The sequence below is a fragment of the Leptonychotes weddellii genome, chromosome 4 (assembly GCF_054177405.1).
Source record: "Leptonychotes weddellii isolate Sample4059 chromosome 4, ASM5417740v2, whole genome shotgun sequence".
Lineage (NCBI taxonomy): Eukaryota > Metazoa > Chordata > Mammalia > Carnivora > Phocidae > Leptonychotes > Leptonychotes weddellii.
In genome coordinates this window covers 71,891,211-71,909,856 of record NC_138372.1, presented here as the reverse complement: position 1 = coordinate 71,909,856, position 18,646 = coordinate 71,891,211, and the positions used below count along the sequence as shown (strand labels likewise).

The following is an 18,646-nucleotide window of genomic DNA, read 5'->3' as shown; positions in this document are numbered from 1 at the left end:
TATAACTTAAAAATTACAAATATTGTACTTAATCCCATTCTATTTGTTGATATTCAGAGAGCCAATCAGTTTGCTTTCATAGCTTCTCTCATCTCTAAATTTTTATCAGTCTGACATGTGGTTTCTTAACTGCTACTAATTAGAAAAGAATCCATGACCAGATAAAATTCTCACTTTACATTTAACTGCCAAGTTTTTATTTTCCTGAGGAAAGAAGATGACTGATCGACTGCCACAGAAGAAACCAAAGGAGACTTTTGGGAGTGGATATTTGTAGAAGTACTCAAATATAATTTAAAGAGGAAAACTTCCCCACATTAAACAGGGCTTTTTTTTTTTTTTTTTTTTACTATTTCCCAAAGTTGCATGGACATCTTCCTTTGCCATCACATCCTCATTCAAACAACTCTAGAACTACATATACAACAATCTGCTGTAACTATGCAAGTCAGATCATGCTCCAACCAAAACTTAATAGTACGTGGTAGAAACTCAACCAAGTAGTTCAGAAGAATTAGTTCTACCCCCAAGGCTCATAACAGAAATCTTCTGAATATATACACAACAGAAACCAAACACGTACAGCTGGACATAACTTGCAAAATATAAGGGGAGAGGAATCCTCAACTCACACATTAGTGAACATTCACTTGTTAAACATTTAGTAACAAAAGATGACTAGCAAGATCTGACTTCATTACTCGTACATTAGAATTTATAGAATAACTCTGATAGCTCATATTCTGATCTAGTTAGATCATATAAGAATCCATACTTAATCATTATCAGGATATTTATAAAAACGTATTGTTTTGAATAAAAATGTAATTAAAACGAGTAAGGCATACTATTTTTACATCTTTTCCTTCTACAGTCTAGGAGCAAAGCTTTTAAGGAAAAAAAACCAAAATCCTTTGATGTGAACCTGACACCTTCTACATAAGCAAAAAGAAAAAAACAGTTGAAAAGTCTGAATTTTTTTGAATTTTGGGGACAAGGTAGATAGAGGGAGATATACTGTCTTTCAAGCAGGAAGTGTATGAGCTGATTAAGCAGATTTTTTTTAAAGGATCATTTTAGATGAACATGCAATAATTATTAATATTATTTGAGGGACAAGCGGAAAATAAAAGCCAAGTTTCATAAAGATTAATTCAAGTGAACATATTTACAATGGAATTGGAAAATCCTTAGCTCCCTGACTAAATAAAAGCAGTCATCCACTGCATCAGTGTGTATTTTCAAGCAAATACAGAAGCAAAACTCATTAGCTCTTTAAAAAATACACACATTTAATGTTGGTCTGTTTTAATTCTAAGTAAAGCAATTCCAAAAATACAAACTGAACATCAGAGCCATGTGGAACCACCATGATAAAATAAAACAGACATTCACAATAATTACGTCTAAAGACAGTTCAGCTTAATAAATCATCTTCCAGGTATACTAAAGAAAGAGTTACTAAAATACTGCTGGTGTTCAGTTAGAATTAAAGGACTTTGGGAAAAATGAAATAATATGATACAGGTGGAGTGAATAAGGTTACACGGGATTTACATTTTCCATTACCCCTAGATATAAACAAACATTCAAAATCAACACAAACTCTGTGTGTTATTCAAAATATTGCAGCTGCAGGAAAGGCAACTTTAAATTAATAGCTAGGGGAAAATCAAGTTTTGGTGGAGGTAAACAGAAGTGACAGTTTTTAATTTGCACTTTTGTAAAGCTCATTTATACCTGGCCAACCAGGAACCAAATGCAGGACAACGAAGTTCTCTGCTTCTTTTGGCTATAATGTGACAAGAAAAGGTCATCTTTTGAAGATGTTTAAAGAAATAAAGCAACTTTCTTTATAAACAGTCAAATAATCAATCAATGGAATAAATAAGTACTAACCCACATTCTTACCGCTCTGTAACCACTACACTTTACATATTTTTCATTTTGGCGGCAAATTCCCCAATTTTTAGGCAAAATCCACCAATCACTTTTAAGAGTAAAATGAATAGCCACCAAAATAAGAATATTCTTCTGTTTACTCTTTGGCTAAAAAAGAAAACAAACAAACAAAACAAAACAAAAAGAAACAGAAGACAACTAACACTGGTGATAAAAGAAACTGTTTTTTTACATGTAAAATAAAGTTATCAATTTAAATCTTGGTACATTTTATAAAAACAAGAGGTAATGTTGTAATAAAACAGCAGTAGCCTTGTCAGGCAACATACTGTTTGTTAACCCTGTGCAATAAAATACTTTGTTCATACTACACTTATTCAACATGACTAACAGTTACTACAGACATTTCAGGAATCTTCACGGGACTCCTATAGACTTACTGTTAAAACTGAGAGACATTTACAATCATCATGTGCCATGAAAACTTGAAAACGTTACTTCTAGTAGGAGATAATGTTCATATTATTTGAATTGGTTTTAGGTACTGAACAGCTGAGTTACAAGGACTGAAAGTGAAAAGCATTCTAAAAGCCCATGAACACTGTTGTTCACACCCTTCTTCAGAACACACTAAACTTTAAACTTGTTTGACACATTTCTCTTCATACATAGCAAGCAACAGCACCCAATAAAAGCCTGAGAAGAAATGCTGCTGTGTAAATACTGCAACTATTCCTGAAAAAAGAATTATGGGATATATACTCCAAAGCTGCCCATTCCCATAATTTGTATTGCATAGGTCACATAATCACACACATATATATACACACCTGTGTATATATATGCACATGCAAAGAATATATTAAGACGACAATGAAGTCTAGTCACAGAGCAATTTACAGGCTCAATATATTTTTTACATTTTGCTTGAAAGAAAATTTCAATATTTTACAGTCTTTTAGTAGGCATTATATACACTGCACTTTATGAAATCTGAAAGGTATTGAAATAAATTTTTTCCAACATTTTGGTAACAAAACAGACAACGTTTCTCCAAATACTTGTGCTATCTATCTACATGATCTGTTTGATCTGATAACCACTAATCACAAAAACTGACTCAATGGAATAATTAGAAAAATTATCTAACACCATGCATGGATTTGAATCATTTTTAATATCCTATCCTAGAAACATTCTACAAATCTTAAGATTTAAAAAATTAAGTCTCTGTTCTGATTTTTAAAAGATATCTTTTTATGACAATATCCATAACACTGACAGGTACATGTTAAGGCTAGTTATCATCTCCTTTTGTGAATTTTTTTGACTTTTTTTTTTTTTTTTAAGAAAGATAGTAAAAGCCAGACTCCTTTATCCTTTAGGGCTTTGAACTGTACCTACAGAAAATGAGAGTGCAGTGAACATAATGTTCAGTCCTACAGTCAGGATGCAGTTGCTCCTTCCCATTCCACAAGATACTGCACCTTTCCATCAAGTGTCACCCGACGAGCCAATACTCGGTATTTTTCACCACATGCTATTCTACCTGCAGCACCAAAATAACTGGTAATGGAGTTCTTTAGATGATTGAGTTGCAACTCCTGATCTGCTAAGTTATTCAAAATCTCTGTGTTGAGTTCATCAAATTGGTAATCTTCTTTGCCTTCATCATCTTTTACAATTTCTGAGTTCTGAGTCTGGAGTGCTCTTCTTGGAAGACGACCCCTTCTCCTCCGTAAATGTGGTATTGCAGCAGGCCAAGATCTTCCTGTACGAGTTCTTTTTCTGGAGTCAGATAATCTATGGAACAAGAAAGACCATAATTGTCTACTGAGTTTATAAAGCATCCTTTGCCCAAACAATATGTTCTCAGATTTTTTTCTATCACTCTACTGTAAGTATATACCCTTGCTGACATAAAAATCAGCCAAACCAAAACAATACATGCTATTTTTATAAATGGATTATCACTCGCCTTCGTTAGATTCCATCACCTTCTTGGGGCTGACCTTTGAAGAGCTTTTCTTCCTTAACAATGTACTATTAAGCTTAAAAGAATCAGAGGAAGTTTTTAATTACGAGGCCAATGAGACAAATTCTTACCAAGAAGAGGCCCTATTCATTAGTCAGATATCGTCAACAGTCTTATCATTAAAAAGAAGACAGTTCATTCACTCATTCAATGCAGTAAATACTTAATAAGCACCTACTCTATACACAACATTGTTCCATGTGCTTAAATTAAATAGATGGTAGAACTAGAATAAATGTTCTCTTATTACCAGTTCTAGCCCTAGTGAAGTAATGTACTGAACTGGAATAAGCATAAACTAGAAATCAGGGTACCCCGAATCTAGCTCTGTGATATTGGCCAAATTCAAATCTCATATCCTCTGTATTCCCTTCTGTGAAGAGATTAAGTGAAGGGGTTGAACCAGATCATCTCTGAGGTCCTTTTTAGCTCAGGAATTCAATGATTTTCTAATCTTATAACAAGCGGAGAATATAGCATAACAGCTAAATTCAAAGACTTTACAATCACACTGCTCAATTCAACATCCCAGCTCTGTTATGCTTGTTAATAAACATGCTAGTCTGGGCTTGTTTCTTAAAATCCTCTCAAGTTTCAGTTTCTTTATCTTTAAAATGGGAATAACAGGACCTACAACTCAAAAGATTGTTTTAAGAATTAAATAAGACAATGTATGTAGGAAGATTAGCAAAATGCTTGGGTAAGAGGCCAAAAACAGTTCACATTATTTTTCACAATTCATTAAAAAATGAGTTATATTTTAATCTTTTTAATACTCTGAATTTTGTATAATTTACATGAGCAGTTTCTGAATTGTGAACAAAAATTAAACTAAGGGAAGTATAAAACTTGCAACTCACAGTTCTGACCCCAAGTAAACTACCTTTTCATACCTGATATATCATGCTTTAGGAAAGGTATCCTTCTGAAAAGTCAGGTAAACTAAAATATTAGAGAAGTCTGCTACTGATAGAAATCCTGAGTTTAAGATTCTTTTAGTAACAAAAGGATTTGTATGTCTGATTCAGGTAATAAAAAAAGAAAAAGTCTTCCTAAAGCAAGGCAAACCTAAATACTATAAGCATAGAAAGGTCTCGAGGAAAAGAACACAGCCTATAAACACCAGTATACCTCTTTTCTATGCACACAGCAAAATTTCCTGATGAATATTAACAACCTAAGGAATCTACATATAGATTGCTTCTCAAACAATGAAAGGCATACTTATATAACTTTTGATTGCTAAAAATTTATTTAATATTACTTTACAAAGAAAAATTATCTAGAAGAAAATTAGTAAGGAATAAGAATATAAAATATCTACCCATAATGCCTGGAAATGCTAGACGAGGTAGTTTCTTTTGCACTGGAAGCACCCGTGAAATCCACATCTGAGGTATTAGATGAATGTGCAGTTCCCTCAGTTCTCCTGAGACAAAAAAATTTAAATGGTATAACGACTATATTACATAACAATAGAAATACTCATTGCCCCCCAAAAGAAAATTCCTAGGATAGGAAAAAATAACTTTCTATTTACCCTATAGAACAAGGTAAATCCAAGGTAGGATTCTCTGAAATTGATTCCTTATCCTGGAAAATAAAAAATAACATTTAAAGCATGGTTCTAAAGTAAATGAAAAAGATATTCATTTCTCAGTTAATTTCAAGCATCCTTCCTCCCTGAGAACATATACCAACACATCCTCTTACCAAAGGTGGCTCAGCAGTTTTCTGAATCATTTTTCTTGTATATGGGCCAGGTGGACGACCTACGGATTTTTTCTTTCCTTTTTTTTCTATGCCATTGCTTACTTCCCTGAAACATAAAACCATTATGTATTTAATTTCTGCATAAAGAAAATAAAAAGACAATGGATAACACACACTCTACTTACGTAATAATTAGGTTATACTTATTTTTATATTAATAGTAATATAAAAACAAAAAAATTAAATATAAGTTGAATCTACAAGTTTAGTCAAGTGCATAGATAATATATTCCAATTTAAGCATACATTTCTTGACTTCAGAAATATTTACATATACAAAGGTCTAAGAAAAAAAAAGTGTTCTCTTTACTACAATTCTGAAAAATATATAGCACCTAAAAGTTAAAAAGCAAAAACAAAAACAGACTACTACACTGGATGGAAGATTTCAAAACTCCCAGAAGTTCAATTGTGTAGTTTAGGTTGTTACTATGTGGGTACGTGGGAGATATTTCAAGAATTTATACTAAAAGTGATTACGAATTTAATAGTTACCCACATGGAGCCAGGAAGTATCTATATTAAAATATTTTAGTTATAAACACAAGTTGCCTTTAGAAATGGATATATATATATATGTATATATATGGATATATATATATATATGTATCCTTGAATGATGTTTATCAGAAAGAGAATGAAGCCCAGGATGGAAGAGTGTAGAGTAAGGAATTCTTCATATCGGGCAGGGAGTCATTCAAAAGGCACAATGAGAAAGATCTAGAAAACTGTTTTTGAGATATAAAAGCAAATGTCAAGCAATAGGAAGGGGGAAAAGAAGCAACAAAGACATCTCTAATTAATAGAAGAAAAGGGCAAATATCAACATATAGAACATCAACTTCATTTATTCAACAAACATTATCTACCACAGAAAAGAGATATCAGATAATAGGAATACAAAGATCTTCCCTTGTGCTAAGGGGTTCACAGTATAGTCAGAAGTTGACAAAGGTGTATACAAGCAGGCTAATAAAAAGGGTTCAGTGCTATAAGAAAGTTACCGAGGAAAATTTAGTTAAAAAACATGGAAAAGGAGGAATACTACTATATAATAAGCTAGAAAGAGGTGAATGGAAAAAATTAGAAGACAACTACTCCAGACACCAAACTAAAGCTGGGAAAGTACAAGGAAGGAGAAAGGGAACTAGAGGAACAAAGCTTAAGTAGAACTATGATCAAAAGTCTCAAGGATAAGGTAGATGGGGTATAGATTTTTGAAAGATAATCAACATTTATAGAGGACTCCTGGACTAAAGAAAGTACTCTCAGATTAAAAGGACCAATTCATACATAGGACCCAGAAGGAATAGAGAATGCCTTTAAAGAAAGCTGAACCATTTCCTGGTGGCATCGAACGAAAACCTGAGAGCTAACACAGATGGAGTGTCTTATTAATATCATGATAGGAATGAGAAAATTTGTGTAAACCTTTTTTCTAATTCAGAACATGGGCAATTGATAGCAAAGGATTAATGACAAAATCTGAAAGTGCTAAGAATAAGTACGCTTTCCTTTAGGGGAAAAAAAAACTTGAAAGCAGTATCTACTTTATTACAAACTCAAATGGATATGAAACACTGTGTAATTACCTTTTTTACTCTCCAAGATGACTATCTCATACCTTTTATTTGCTCCTTAAATTTCCCTCTCTGCACAACCCTCTCAGCCGTCTTAATACCTCAGTATTTCATTGAGAAAATAGAAGCTACCAAGCAGTAACTTCAGTCATCTTCCAAATGCCAAATCTATAATAGAATTAGCATCTGTACCCATTTTCACCTCAACAAAAGAGTGTAAGTCCTATCAAAAGCCATCCCCACATTTAAGTTCTAAATTCCTTCCCTTTTAGTTTCTCAAGGACTTTACAATATCTTCAATTACCTTCCCTCTTTCCTATACCAATCTCTTCTCCACTGGATCATTCCTACTAGCACATAAAAACAGGTTCCAATTAATTTTCCATCTTTTAAAAAGCCATCACTTGAGCATTTCCCCTCTTCAGCTTCCATTTGTCTACCTCTTCACAATAAAACTACTTTGGAGTGTTGGTGACACATGCCCTCCCTTTCCACTTTCTCTCTTCTCATTCAGAATTCTTAAAGATTATTTCCTATTTTCCTCTTTTCCTTTATTATCATCATTATTATTTTGAATCTGCCTATGTCCCTTATTTGTAGAAAAAGCCCAGTTTTGACATGTTAATTGAGAGCAGTGCTGGATTTAATCATACTTTAACCCACTCCAAACTGATTTCTATCCTTACCTTTTCAAAAAAACAAACAAAAAACTGTTTTTGTTAAGGTCACTAATAACAGAATGTTATCTGCAATAAACATTTTTCTCTCATCCTAAATCCACCTCTCAGCAGCATTCAATACTGTTTAATATGCTCATCTTTCTTGAAACACTCCCCTTCTCTTGGTTTTCAAGACACCAAACTTTCCTGGTTTCCTCCTGTCTCACTGATCATTCTTTTTAGCCTCCTTCATTTATTTCACTTCTTCCAAATCTCCAAATGATAACAGGGCATTATCTGGGCCACAGTACTCCCCCCTCACCCCAGCTCTTGCTTCCTAGGTAATTTCATTCATTTTCATGGCCTTATAAATCAGCTTCCAAATTTGTTTCATGCGTCCTGACCTCTCCTGAGCTCCTGATTTACAGACCCAGCTGTCCATCATCATCACTTAGATATCCCTTGTAAAAATCTCAAATTCAGTTAGTATGAGACAGAAGAATGCTTCACTCACCTTGCCAAATCTGCTCTTGCAGGTCTTGATAACAGACATCACCACCCACCAGTTGCTCAAGCCAGAAATCTGAGCATTATATAGCATTATATAACTTCTTCGTCCCTCCCTTTCTTTCATAAATTCATTAGCAAAGCCAATAAATTCTGTATCCAACAGAGATTTCAAACCTATTTTCTCTCCATTTGAATGATACCACCTACCCAGGCAATCTCTCACCTAGACAACTGCAGGAGTCTTCCTTTCTCTTGCTTCTATTCTTACCTCTATACCTATCCATTCTCCAAACAGCATACAAAGATGTATCTTTTTTTAAAGGATAATTCAGTCTGCTTACATCTTTAAACAGCTCCCCATCATTAAAAACCACCCAAACTCCTTGGGAGACCTACACAATTCTAACATGATCAAGCCCCACTCAAACTTTTCAACACGTGATGCTACTCTCTAGCCCTCACTCACTCCTTACTAGTCTGTGAGTTCCTAGAACATGCCTCAAGCCTTCATACTTGTTATTTCCACCACATGCAATATTCTTCCCTTTGTTCTGCATTTTTTGGTTAGTCTCATTCTTTGAGTTTCAGCTTAAGTATCATCTTAAATAGGCCTTCCTTAAGCCTCCTTCTTGACAGACTATTTCACCTCTATCCATCCCAGAACAATCTAAATCCATTTGCTATGTCCTAGATGGCACTAGCATGACCTGTAATTATTTTATCACCTTTCTTCCCCACTATACTCTTAACCCCACCAGGGCAGAAAGAAAGTCTGTCTTGTTATTATATCCCCAGCACTTAGATAGTAAGGTGCTTGATAAATGGAATGAATAAATGGATGGATGAGTGAATGAGAAATGAACAAACAAATGAACAGGCCAGTACTTAAACTGTCTGCTAACAAAATCAATAGGACTTATTCCTAGAAAGCCTAAGATCTAAAATAAATAAAGATCTAATTTAAATTAACTCTTTGTACCTTGTCTAAGCGACAAATTATAAACAGGAAAACAAATCAAGGTAACTACCACTTGTACTTTCAAATATACTAATGAAACTAAGTAACACATTTTTAGTTACAAATAAGCTAAAGAGAAAAACTAAGCCACAGATCAACTTTTACCTTGAATCAGATATAGGTTTGGATGCCTTTCTGCCTTTAATTTTAAATTCATGGGATGTTCCTTCAGGTTCTTTCTCTGCTTTGAAAGCCACATTTGGTGGCACAGGAGGAACACGAATTCGCAACCCAAACAAATGCTTCTTCTTCTTTATTTCTTTCCCAGACATAAACCTAAATTTTTAAAAAAATTAACTAAAAATTTAAAAACTGAACACATATACATGGCAGACCCTAACTCATAACTTTCAGATATAAAGCCTTTATACATGAAAGTCCACCCAATACTACAAAACTCACTCTTTCCCTTTGCTTTCCTTGATTCTTTTCTGCTCCAGAGCTAATCCACAGTAGGATATAATGGGGGAGTAAGGAGGGAGGGACAGGATCAGAAGGGAGACAAGCACATGTCCACTTCTAACTTTTTAAAGGAAGAAGAGTAAAGAGCGGTGTCTTTTTAGTCCTAAAATGTGTTTTTCCATATTTCAGTGTCATCTGTTTAAAAGATCTCAAAAAATGTTTAGGAAAAGAAAAATTCCATTTCAGAGTGGATCTGTGAGGGGAGAAACCCTGGTCGGAAAGTAACAGGTGTTAGCAGTGGAAAAGAGGACCCAGTATGAGAGGTCCAAAAAATAAAAGCAGTGTCTAGTGTGTCAGATCTAGAACTGAAAATAACGTGGAGCAGAGAAAAGTTATTTCAGTGTGGGTTTAGGTCTCTGAAAAATGTGTTCCATAACTGTTTCCCTAAGTCCTCAGGCTCCTTACTCCAAAACACCCCATCTACCTTAGTGCTACTAGACCCTGCCTAACCTTAAGAACACACTACCAAATGCTTGGAATATTCTTCCACTGTTATGCAAGTTTGAGAAAGGGGAGCTCCCATTTCTATCATAATAGGAATAGATGTATTTCTGGTACCCTAAATTGGATTACAGAATTCATGTCCCATAAAGTATTTTTACCAGCACAGTAATTGCTCAGGCACTTTATGGCTTTTTGAACTGGCCGAAAGATCTAGTTAGCCACTAGTAATTATAATATTTTTAAGGAGGGAATGCTGTACAGTTCAAAAAAAGAAAAATCTTATAAAATAGCTCAATGGTTGGTTAGAACCAGCATATACCCTTAAAACATTTCTATTGCAATTTTAAATATTTTTTTAAAATGTAGATATGCTGGGTTTTTTTTAAAAGGAAAGCCCTATACAAGACTATATCAAACAATAATCAATTATCAAAAACTTAGTACTAATACTACTTTTCTGTAACTGTTGACAATAACTAATCTTAAAATCATAGAAGATCTCGTGATCATTTTAAAACCAACATTCGCTACAGTATTTTCCACTACAGTTTGCATTTTCCCACCACCTAAGATTTTATTTTATTTTCAGGAGACTGTATTATAAAAACAAGTCATTACTGAACGTTTTTCAACTGAACAGGCCAATTCCCGAGATACTGGTATGCCTGCCTCCCATCCACCATTCCCAGAGGATTGCTCTTTCCTTCTCCAACCCTTGAGAACCACTACTTTACTCTGACTGAAAAAGAATAGGACATTAAAAAGCTTAAACTGGTTTGTACTAGTTCTGAACACCAATCCCACAATCCTTAAACAATGCCATTATTCCTTATACTTACTAAATGTCTCCCTCATAGGGATACATAAAATAAATCAACTTACATGGTCTTGTAATCATTTAATGCCTCCAGAACATGCTCATATCTTTCAGATTTTGGTGTGTCTGCCAGCTGTGAAGTATCAAGAAACAATTTAACGCACTATAATTTCATCAATTAATAATATACAGGTGCTAGACAGAGGCAATGTGATGCAGAAGTAAAAGTATACTGACTGGTAGTCAGAAGATCTAAGTTCTAATTTCAGGTCCTCACTGACTAGCTGCATGATCTAAGGCCATTTAACCTCTTAAGGCTTGTTTTCTTATCTATAAAAAGGGGAGTAAAAATCCTCCTCTAATTACTTTACCAGTAATTAAGTGAATCAGAGAATATGTCTGAAAGAACTGTAAACTGTAAAACATTACAAGAATGGGATCTTATTAGTTATTAAATTTAATTCTATAATCTGAGGAAATAATATATTAGAATGACTTTAATAGCAACCATATATTGGTTCTAATAGACATTATTAGGGAAGAGTATAAAAAGTAATGAGAAACATAAAATTTTATTTCCCAATACTTCTAATATTAGCAGAAACCAAAAACCTCTATAACTTCAAAAAATTCTGTGAACTGGGGGGGGTTGATTTTCATAAAAGTTATAGATGTTAGCCAGCCCTAAAACTCAAAATGTCTCATTAATTTTTTATCATAACAAATCCTTTTAAAATCTAGATTTTAAATTCAATTCTAGAAAATATTATTTTGTTTTAAAAGGGCTTCCTTAAGAGTCATTTCTGCCTCTTCTTCTAAGTGTTTAAAGACTGGGGCCCAATAGCAAAAAATTCTAAATTTTTATAAAAGGACCATTCTCAGTTAAATTCACAATAACTCAAAAAAAACAAAAATCCAGAATATCATAGTTGACTTTCAAGAGCACCACCAGTATGTTCTTTACCAATTTAAACTTCCAAACTTCAGAACTGCTTCAAGTAAAAAGAGTAAACAAATCTGTGAAATAGAATGTTGGAGGTAGAAGAGACAGAGTAATCTACTCCAACTCTCTTTATTTTACAAATTAGTTAACAAAGATTAAAGGAAATGCTCAAATTCAAGGGCTGATTAGTGAGAGAGCTAGGATTCTGAACCCAAATGACAATAAGTCCATTCATTCAACATTCACTAAGAGCCCATACTTGCTAATGCACTGGATGCTTTTAGAAAGTAAGAAAAGAGGGGCACCTGGGTGGCTCAGTTGGTTGGGCGACTGCCTTCGGCTCAGGTCATGGTCCTGGAGTCCCGGGATTGAGTCCCACATCAGGCTCCCTGCTCGGTGGGAAGTCTGCTTCTCCCTCTGACCCTCCCCCCTCTCATGTGCTCTCTCTCATTCTCTCTCTTTCAAATAAATAAATAAATAATCTTAAAAAAAAAAAAAGTAAGAAATGAAATGGGACAGTCTGGTGCTCATGTCTCTATACCATACCACTTCCTCTTACTGTAATTTCTACAGTTTTCAATGATAGAGAATTTCTATTAAAGAAGAAATAACAGAATCAGACCTTAAAGCTTGAAAGACACTTCAGATGTCCATGTAATTCAAGGTTCCATCAATACTTTTATAGTACTGATAGGCATTCAACCTTGGTTTAAATATTAGCAAAGATGAAAGCTGATGAGGCACCCACTGAGGGAGCCCATTTCATAGGTTGACAAAACCTTCCTTCCTGGAACTCTTCTAGTCCTCTTTTACAAGACAGTTCTTCAAATATTTGATAGCAGCTATCATGTCTAAGTGTAAGATTATGTCTAAGTTCAAGATTAGGTTGAAAGCTTTTAGCAACCACATTACATAATTATTTCATATTAAGCTTTGGCTGACTAATTCCATCTCTTCCTCTTCCCCCCACCTCCCCACCCAAACCCTAAAATCTTATCAGATAAACTGATCAAATCAAGTATTCGCTATCAGACACTGCTTCTTCTGAACTGGTTGGATGTGTATTTAAGCCTAAAAGCAGAACTTTATAACTGTTGTTAATTTGCTTTGTTTTCAGGTCAGTGTTTGAGATAATCTTTTCTCTTGATTCTGTCATCCTTCTTGAATTAGGAGTAGACACAAAGACAGAACCTGTGGCTCTCCATTAGAATCTCCCTCAAGAGTATTTCCAAGCCACTGAATGCTTTTGTTTCTATTATTCAACTGGTTACATATCCATTTTTTACTTTTAATTTTAACCAGTTCAAATTTCAGTATCTAATATGAAATTCAGTTACACTATGTCTATACTATGCCCTTAGCATTTGACATACCAGTGTGGCTAACCATAACAAAAAAAGAAACTAGGGTATTTAAAATGATTTATTCTAATAAAAGTGTTTTTCCTTATTGCTTTTTAAATCTTCACAAACCACATATCTGAAAAATGTGCTCTACAATTTGCTAATAATCAACAACAAAACTAATTTCTCAAATCTATTCCTCTTTTACTTTTTTGAAAAGCACAATGAACTCTCTTCTTTTTGTGGTACTTGCTCTCTACAGTTTCTCAGAAATTTCATCTGTAAGTTCCTTCAGCACTCCAAAACTATTTTGCATAGAACTATATATTTCAACTTGCATTATGGGGGCCAAGGGATCCCTTTCTATATTTTGAAGACTCTACGTACAGATATTATAGTTTGAATCAAATAATCTGTACTAAAAGAGCATCATATTCTAAGTCTGCCATCTGACCATGAGGTTATATTTATAATATCGCTAACATAATATCCATTTTTGTTCCTCCCACCACAGATATCTAATCTCACATTATGCTTTTACTTTCAGGGTTGTAAATTTCTGTATAGACATAAATGCCATTAGGTATAGTTATAACTCTTCCCTTCAATAAAATACACCTTTGAATTACCAATATTGAATTCCATGCCACCTAGGCTTAAGTATGCAAAACAGGTTAAGTAATTTGTTTGCCAACCTATACACTGTATGTTAACAGGAAACACTCAAAGCCTCAACTATTGTTGTTAATCATTTTCTTATAATTCTCATTTAAAAATATTACACTACCTCTATTATGCATTTTCTTCTCTAGCTAAAACATCATTATCTGCTACAGTATTTCATTTAAGTTTATGCTTTTCTCCCTACATCCTTCAAAAGGTAGCACTCAATACACTACCCTGCTATGAATCTTTGGGGGTTAAAATTTAAGAACACCATTAACAGAAAAGTAGGTTGCTCTTATAGAACTAGGATTTCAGATCACTTTGGGAATTAAGGACAAATGATAAGTAGATACCGAAGTATGAATATCTCTTTTAACTCTCAAAAGCGATCTGGTGCAACAGTTAATTCCTCATTCTAAATAAACCTTTACTTGGACCTCAAATGTTGCATTACATATTTTTACTATCTTAAAAATTACAAAACAATAGTTTCTCAAATAGCTACATTCAGTCTATATAAGGCAAGAAGTCTCAAAGATGTAAAAGAAAACAAAAATCACATAAGAAAACAGGATATAGAACTATCATTATGTTCCAATATGTTCTAAAAGTTTCAGCTTCTCTTCACAATCCTGAAATAACCAACTAAGAAAAAATTATGATACATAAATATTAAATATGCCTTTCAGTATGAAAGGATATACTCTCCAAAAGAAGTTTAATACTTTTAAAACGTCTTTTTGTTATAAAAATAGTCATATCATTTCTTTTATATCAAAAAAAAAGCACAAAACACTAAATGGATACCACTGATTCAATTAAGATTGCTCCAAATAACTAGAAACTGAAATAAGTATTTATGGGGCTTCCAAAATAACACAGAAATACCATTAAATTTTGGCTAGTGTTATCATATATAAAATTAAGTCCTAATTCAGCTCAGAAAATAAATATAAGTGCCTCCCTATGACTATGACTAGTGTGTCCATATATATTCCTGAAAAAAAAGCCATAAAACTCTCAATCAACTTCTCAAGTCACCACAAGGGTTTTTTTCTTTACCCACATGGAGGAAAGAAACTCCACATTTAAGAGAGAGTTAAATCACAACTATTTTTGTTTTGTTTCATTTTTGAGGAGAAACTTCTACAGCAAGTGCCTATGTCATATAATCAACAGTATATATGTAGTAAGAACCAATGTTCTAAATGACTCTTAAGTATTCAATAACCAACAATACACTTAACATACAGTATTTCCCACGTTTTAAAAGTAATTAAGGCTATTTATAAGAAGATTTTTAACACGAAAGTATTTATAAACAAAAAGGACATTTTATAAACCTAAATTTGGATTAGTGACAAAACTCAATTTGCAATTCAATTTCAGTTAACCAAAGATATACTATTTTAATAATCTGGAATAATCCATTATTTGTATTATCTTTGTTTTTATTATCACAAACATTTAAAAGTAAATTAAGTAAAAATTAGTTATATATAAATGTTACAAATAAATGTTAAAGATGGCATAAATTTTATAGTCTATTATTAAAATCTCACTCTCAAAAACCAATTATAATGACAGTATAAAGATATAGAAGATTAATATAGAGTTAAAAGCTAAACTTCCATCTGTAAACATTTGAGGATGGAATGACTAAGTCTGAATATTTTCTTTTTTTTAATGCAGAGAAAAAGCAATGAGAAATGATTAGAAAGTCACTTGTTCTGATAATAAATTTGATGGCTCCAAAAAATGGAAACACTCCTCAGAAAAGTAAAACTTTTCCATTGTAAAGTTGTATTAGAGTATAATGTTCTTCTTAATTTTTAAATTAAAAAAAAATTTCCATATTGGCAAAGAATAAGAAATTGAATTGAATGTATAACATCTTATTTCTAAGACATTATCGCATAAGCTACAGAAAAGGAAAACATGTATCTACTAATAAATTTATTGATATGTATCAGAAGTACAGCTAGAACTAAGATACATAAGATTCATAAACTGAATTCATTTCTTAGAAATAGACTACTTGTCTAGACTAATAGTCTAATTGTGATTTTTTCTATTTTCAGCCTCTTGAATAAAACCTAAGTATCATTTTTCATTTTAATAAAAGATAGCATTTGAAATAAAGTAACTTGAGTTTTTATATGTGTGCCCACTGTCTACATGAAGTAACTACTACAGAATTTAATCATGTGAAACATAAAATGTACTAAGAATAGAGATGTATCTGCATATGAAGTGCTGAAGGAACCATGGCTAGAAAGAAAGCACTTTAAAAGAATATATTAAAGTATTAAATATTAAGATGACTATAATGAACACTATAGCCACTAGTGCCTTACACTTACTTTTTTCTTTTATTACTAATCAGTTTATTAAAATTTATCAACTTTGTAAGATACTCGTTTTCTTTCAAATTTCATCCAGAAAAAGCATGTAACAGAAGTGTTGTGTTCCAACTTCTAACACTCAAAACATCTCAGCTCAATTGATTTTAATAATATCTTTGATTTTAAAAAATCTCAGTATCCTGCAAGTGTTTGTTTTATACGCAGCTGCTACCACAAACTAGCTTTTAAATGTGCATTATGTTCTCCCTGATGCCCCATAAAAACCCCCAAAACAACCCAAAAAAACCCTGATATCCTATTTGACATGAACCTTTTATAAATTACCCCATGTCTAAAAGCTACAAAAGCAGAAATTCTTCCTAAACTTCACTTTACACAACTTTTACCTAATGTGTGACTAAAATTCACACATCTAATTCCACATAATATAAAACAAAATTTTTATTTAAGCTAATAGTAGTTATGGGTGCCTGGGTGGCTCAGTCATTTAAGCACCTGACTCTTAATTTTGGCTCAGGTTATGATCTCAGGTTCATGAGACAGAGCCCCAGCGTCGGGCTCCACTCTGGGCATGGAGCCTGCTTAAGATTCTCTCTCTCTCTCCCTCTGCCCCTCCCCAGCACCCCCACATTCTCAAAAGGAAAAAACAAAAACAAAACAAAACATTAAGCTAAGAGTAGTTAATATCTATATTTTAATAATTCAAAGTAAGTGCTAAAAACAAGTTAACTATTAAAGTTATTTTAGTTACTTTCTTCTTTGTGCTTGTCTATTGTTTCAAAATCTTCTTCAATGAACATACATCAACTTTTATATTGCTTTTTTTAAAAGACTGTAAACCAGCATGATTGGTTAGACTTTGCAAATGAAAAGCAAAATGAGATGTCAGAATGAGGGGGATAATCTCCAACTAGAATAGCTTTACTCCCTAACTCATTATTCTAACACTATTACTGGGTCCTCCCATTCCTGGAAGTCAAAGATATATCTATATATATATAGATATATATATATATCTATATATATATATATATGTTGTGTATATATATATATATATAAGGGAGTACCAACAAGAGAGAAAGGAAGAGGGTTGGTTATATCTCTTAAATTTATAGAAACTTAGAAAAACAGGAGGAGGAAACATAAGTAAGATATGCAATAATAAGGATTTCTCCCTCCCTTCTATCTTTAACTATAATGATTCTCACTTCAGAAAATTGAAGAATCAAGTAATTTATTTACTTCCTCCTTCTGCATTTTTCCCTGAGTTAACAGGCAATAACCAGGAGGATGAAAGGGCTGGCCCTGCTATCATCAAAGTTACTTCTCCCTGAACTAAAAATAAAATTCTGCTTTAGATGTGTAATGTATACATGTATCTTAGTTGCTTTTAACAAAAACAAAATAAAACAAAAAAGACATCAAGTAGCTAATGAAGTTAGCTCTAAGACCACTTACCTCTCCAGGATGCAATCTATCCCAGTTTTCATTAATGTATGTCATAAGCTCAAGTTCAGAATCAAAGTATTTCTTCTTGTGAATAACACTTAGGTTGTAAAGGCATAGGTGTGCTATATCTACCCTGGAATCCAAAAATAATCACAATATACAAAAGCAATGTTTTTGGTTATTGTTAAGAAATCACATTAAAAAAAATAAAAACAGCAATTAAAAAACCCAAAGTGAAGTCTTTAGGTGAGCAGAGGGTAAACAGCATAAGTCATATTCACAATATAATAAATCATTACATATGAAAATAATTGGAAAACATTAAATATTTGCTTATACTGAGTAGTAAATATAAACTAAAAGGTATTTGAGTAATTTCTTAAAATTCAAAGAGGAAGTAACTCTAAAAAAAAATAACTTAGAATAAAAAATTTTGCATTTCACTTACATATAAGCCATAGAACAGATCATATTTTAACACTTTATTTTATCTGATTCATGAGTTAAATCTTATCTTTTCCTAAAATACATTTAATAAAACATTTAATAAACATTTAATAAAAATTTCTAAGTACTTACTATAAGCATTTTATCAGAAATCTCCCAAAATTCATCACACTTCCCATACCCAAGAATTACACTAAATAGAAGCCAGCATATTTGGTATAAGACCTCTCTC

General features: G+C 32.8%; 1 protein-coding gene across 5 annotated transcripts in view; it reads right to left on the bottom strand.

The window, feature by feature from the left end:
* Positions 1–1,272: 1,272 nt before the first annotated feature.
* Positions 1,273–18,646, bottom strand: part of MTF2 (metal response element binding transcription factor 2) — a 57,716-nt gene continuing 40,342 nt past the window's right edge. For 3 of the 5 annotated variants that reach the window (XM_006728851.3, XM_006728854.2, XM_006728855.3), the window contains 7 exons: positions 17,977–18,100; positions 11,266–11,333; positions 9,583–9,753; positions 5,651–5,756; positions 5,478–5,530; positions 5,262–5,366; positions 1,273–3,705 (listed from right to left, as the gene is read on the bottom strand). In XM_006728851.3, coding sequence (XP_006728914.1) covers positions 3,348–3,705; positions 5,262–5,366; positions 5,478–5,530; positions 5,651–5,756; positions 9,583–9,753; positions 11,266–11,333; positions 17,977–18,100 — 985 coding nt within the window. In that variant the 3' untranslated portion in view covers positions 1,273–3,347. Of the gene's footprint in view, positions 3,706–3,880; positions 3,954–5,261; positions 5,367–5,477; positions 5,531–5,650; positions 5,757–9,582; positions 9,754–11,265; positions 11,334–17,976; positions 18,101–18,646 lie in introns of all 5 variants that reach the window. The other 2 variants (XR_004073327.2, XM_081818819.1) reach the window with 2 other exon arrangements.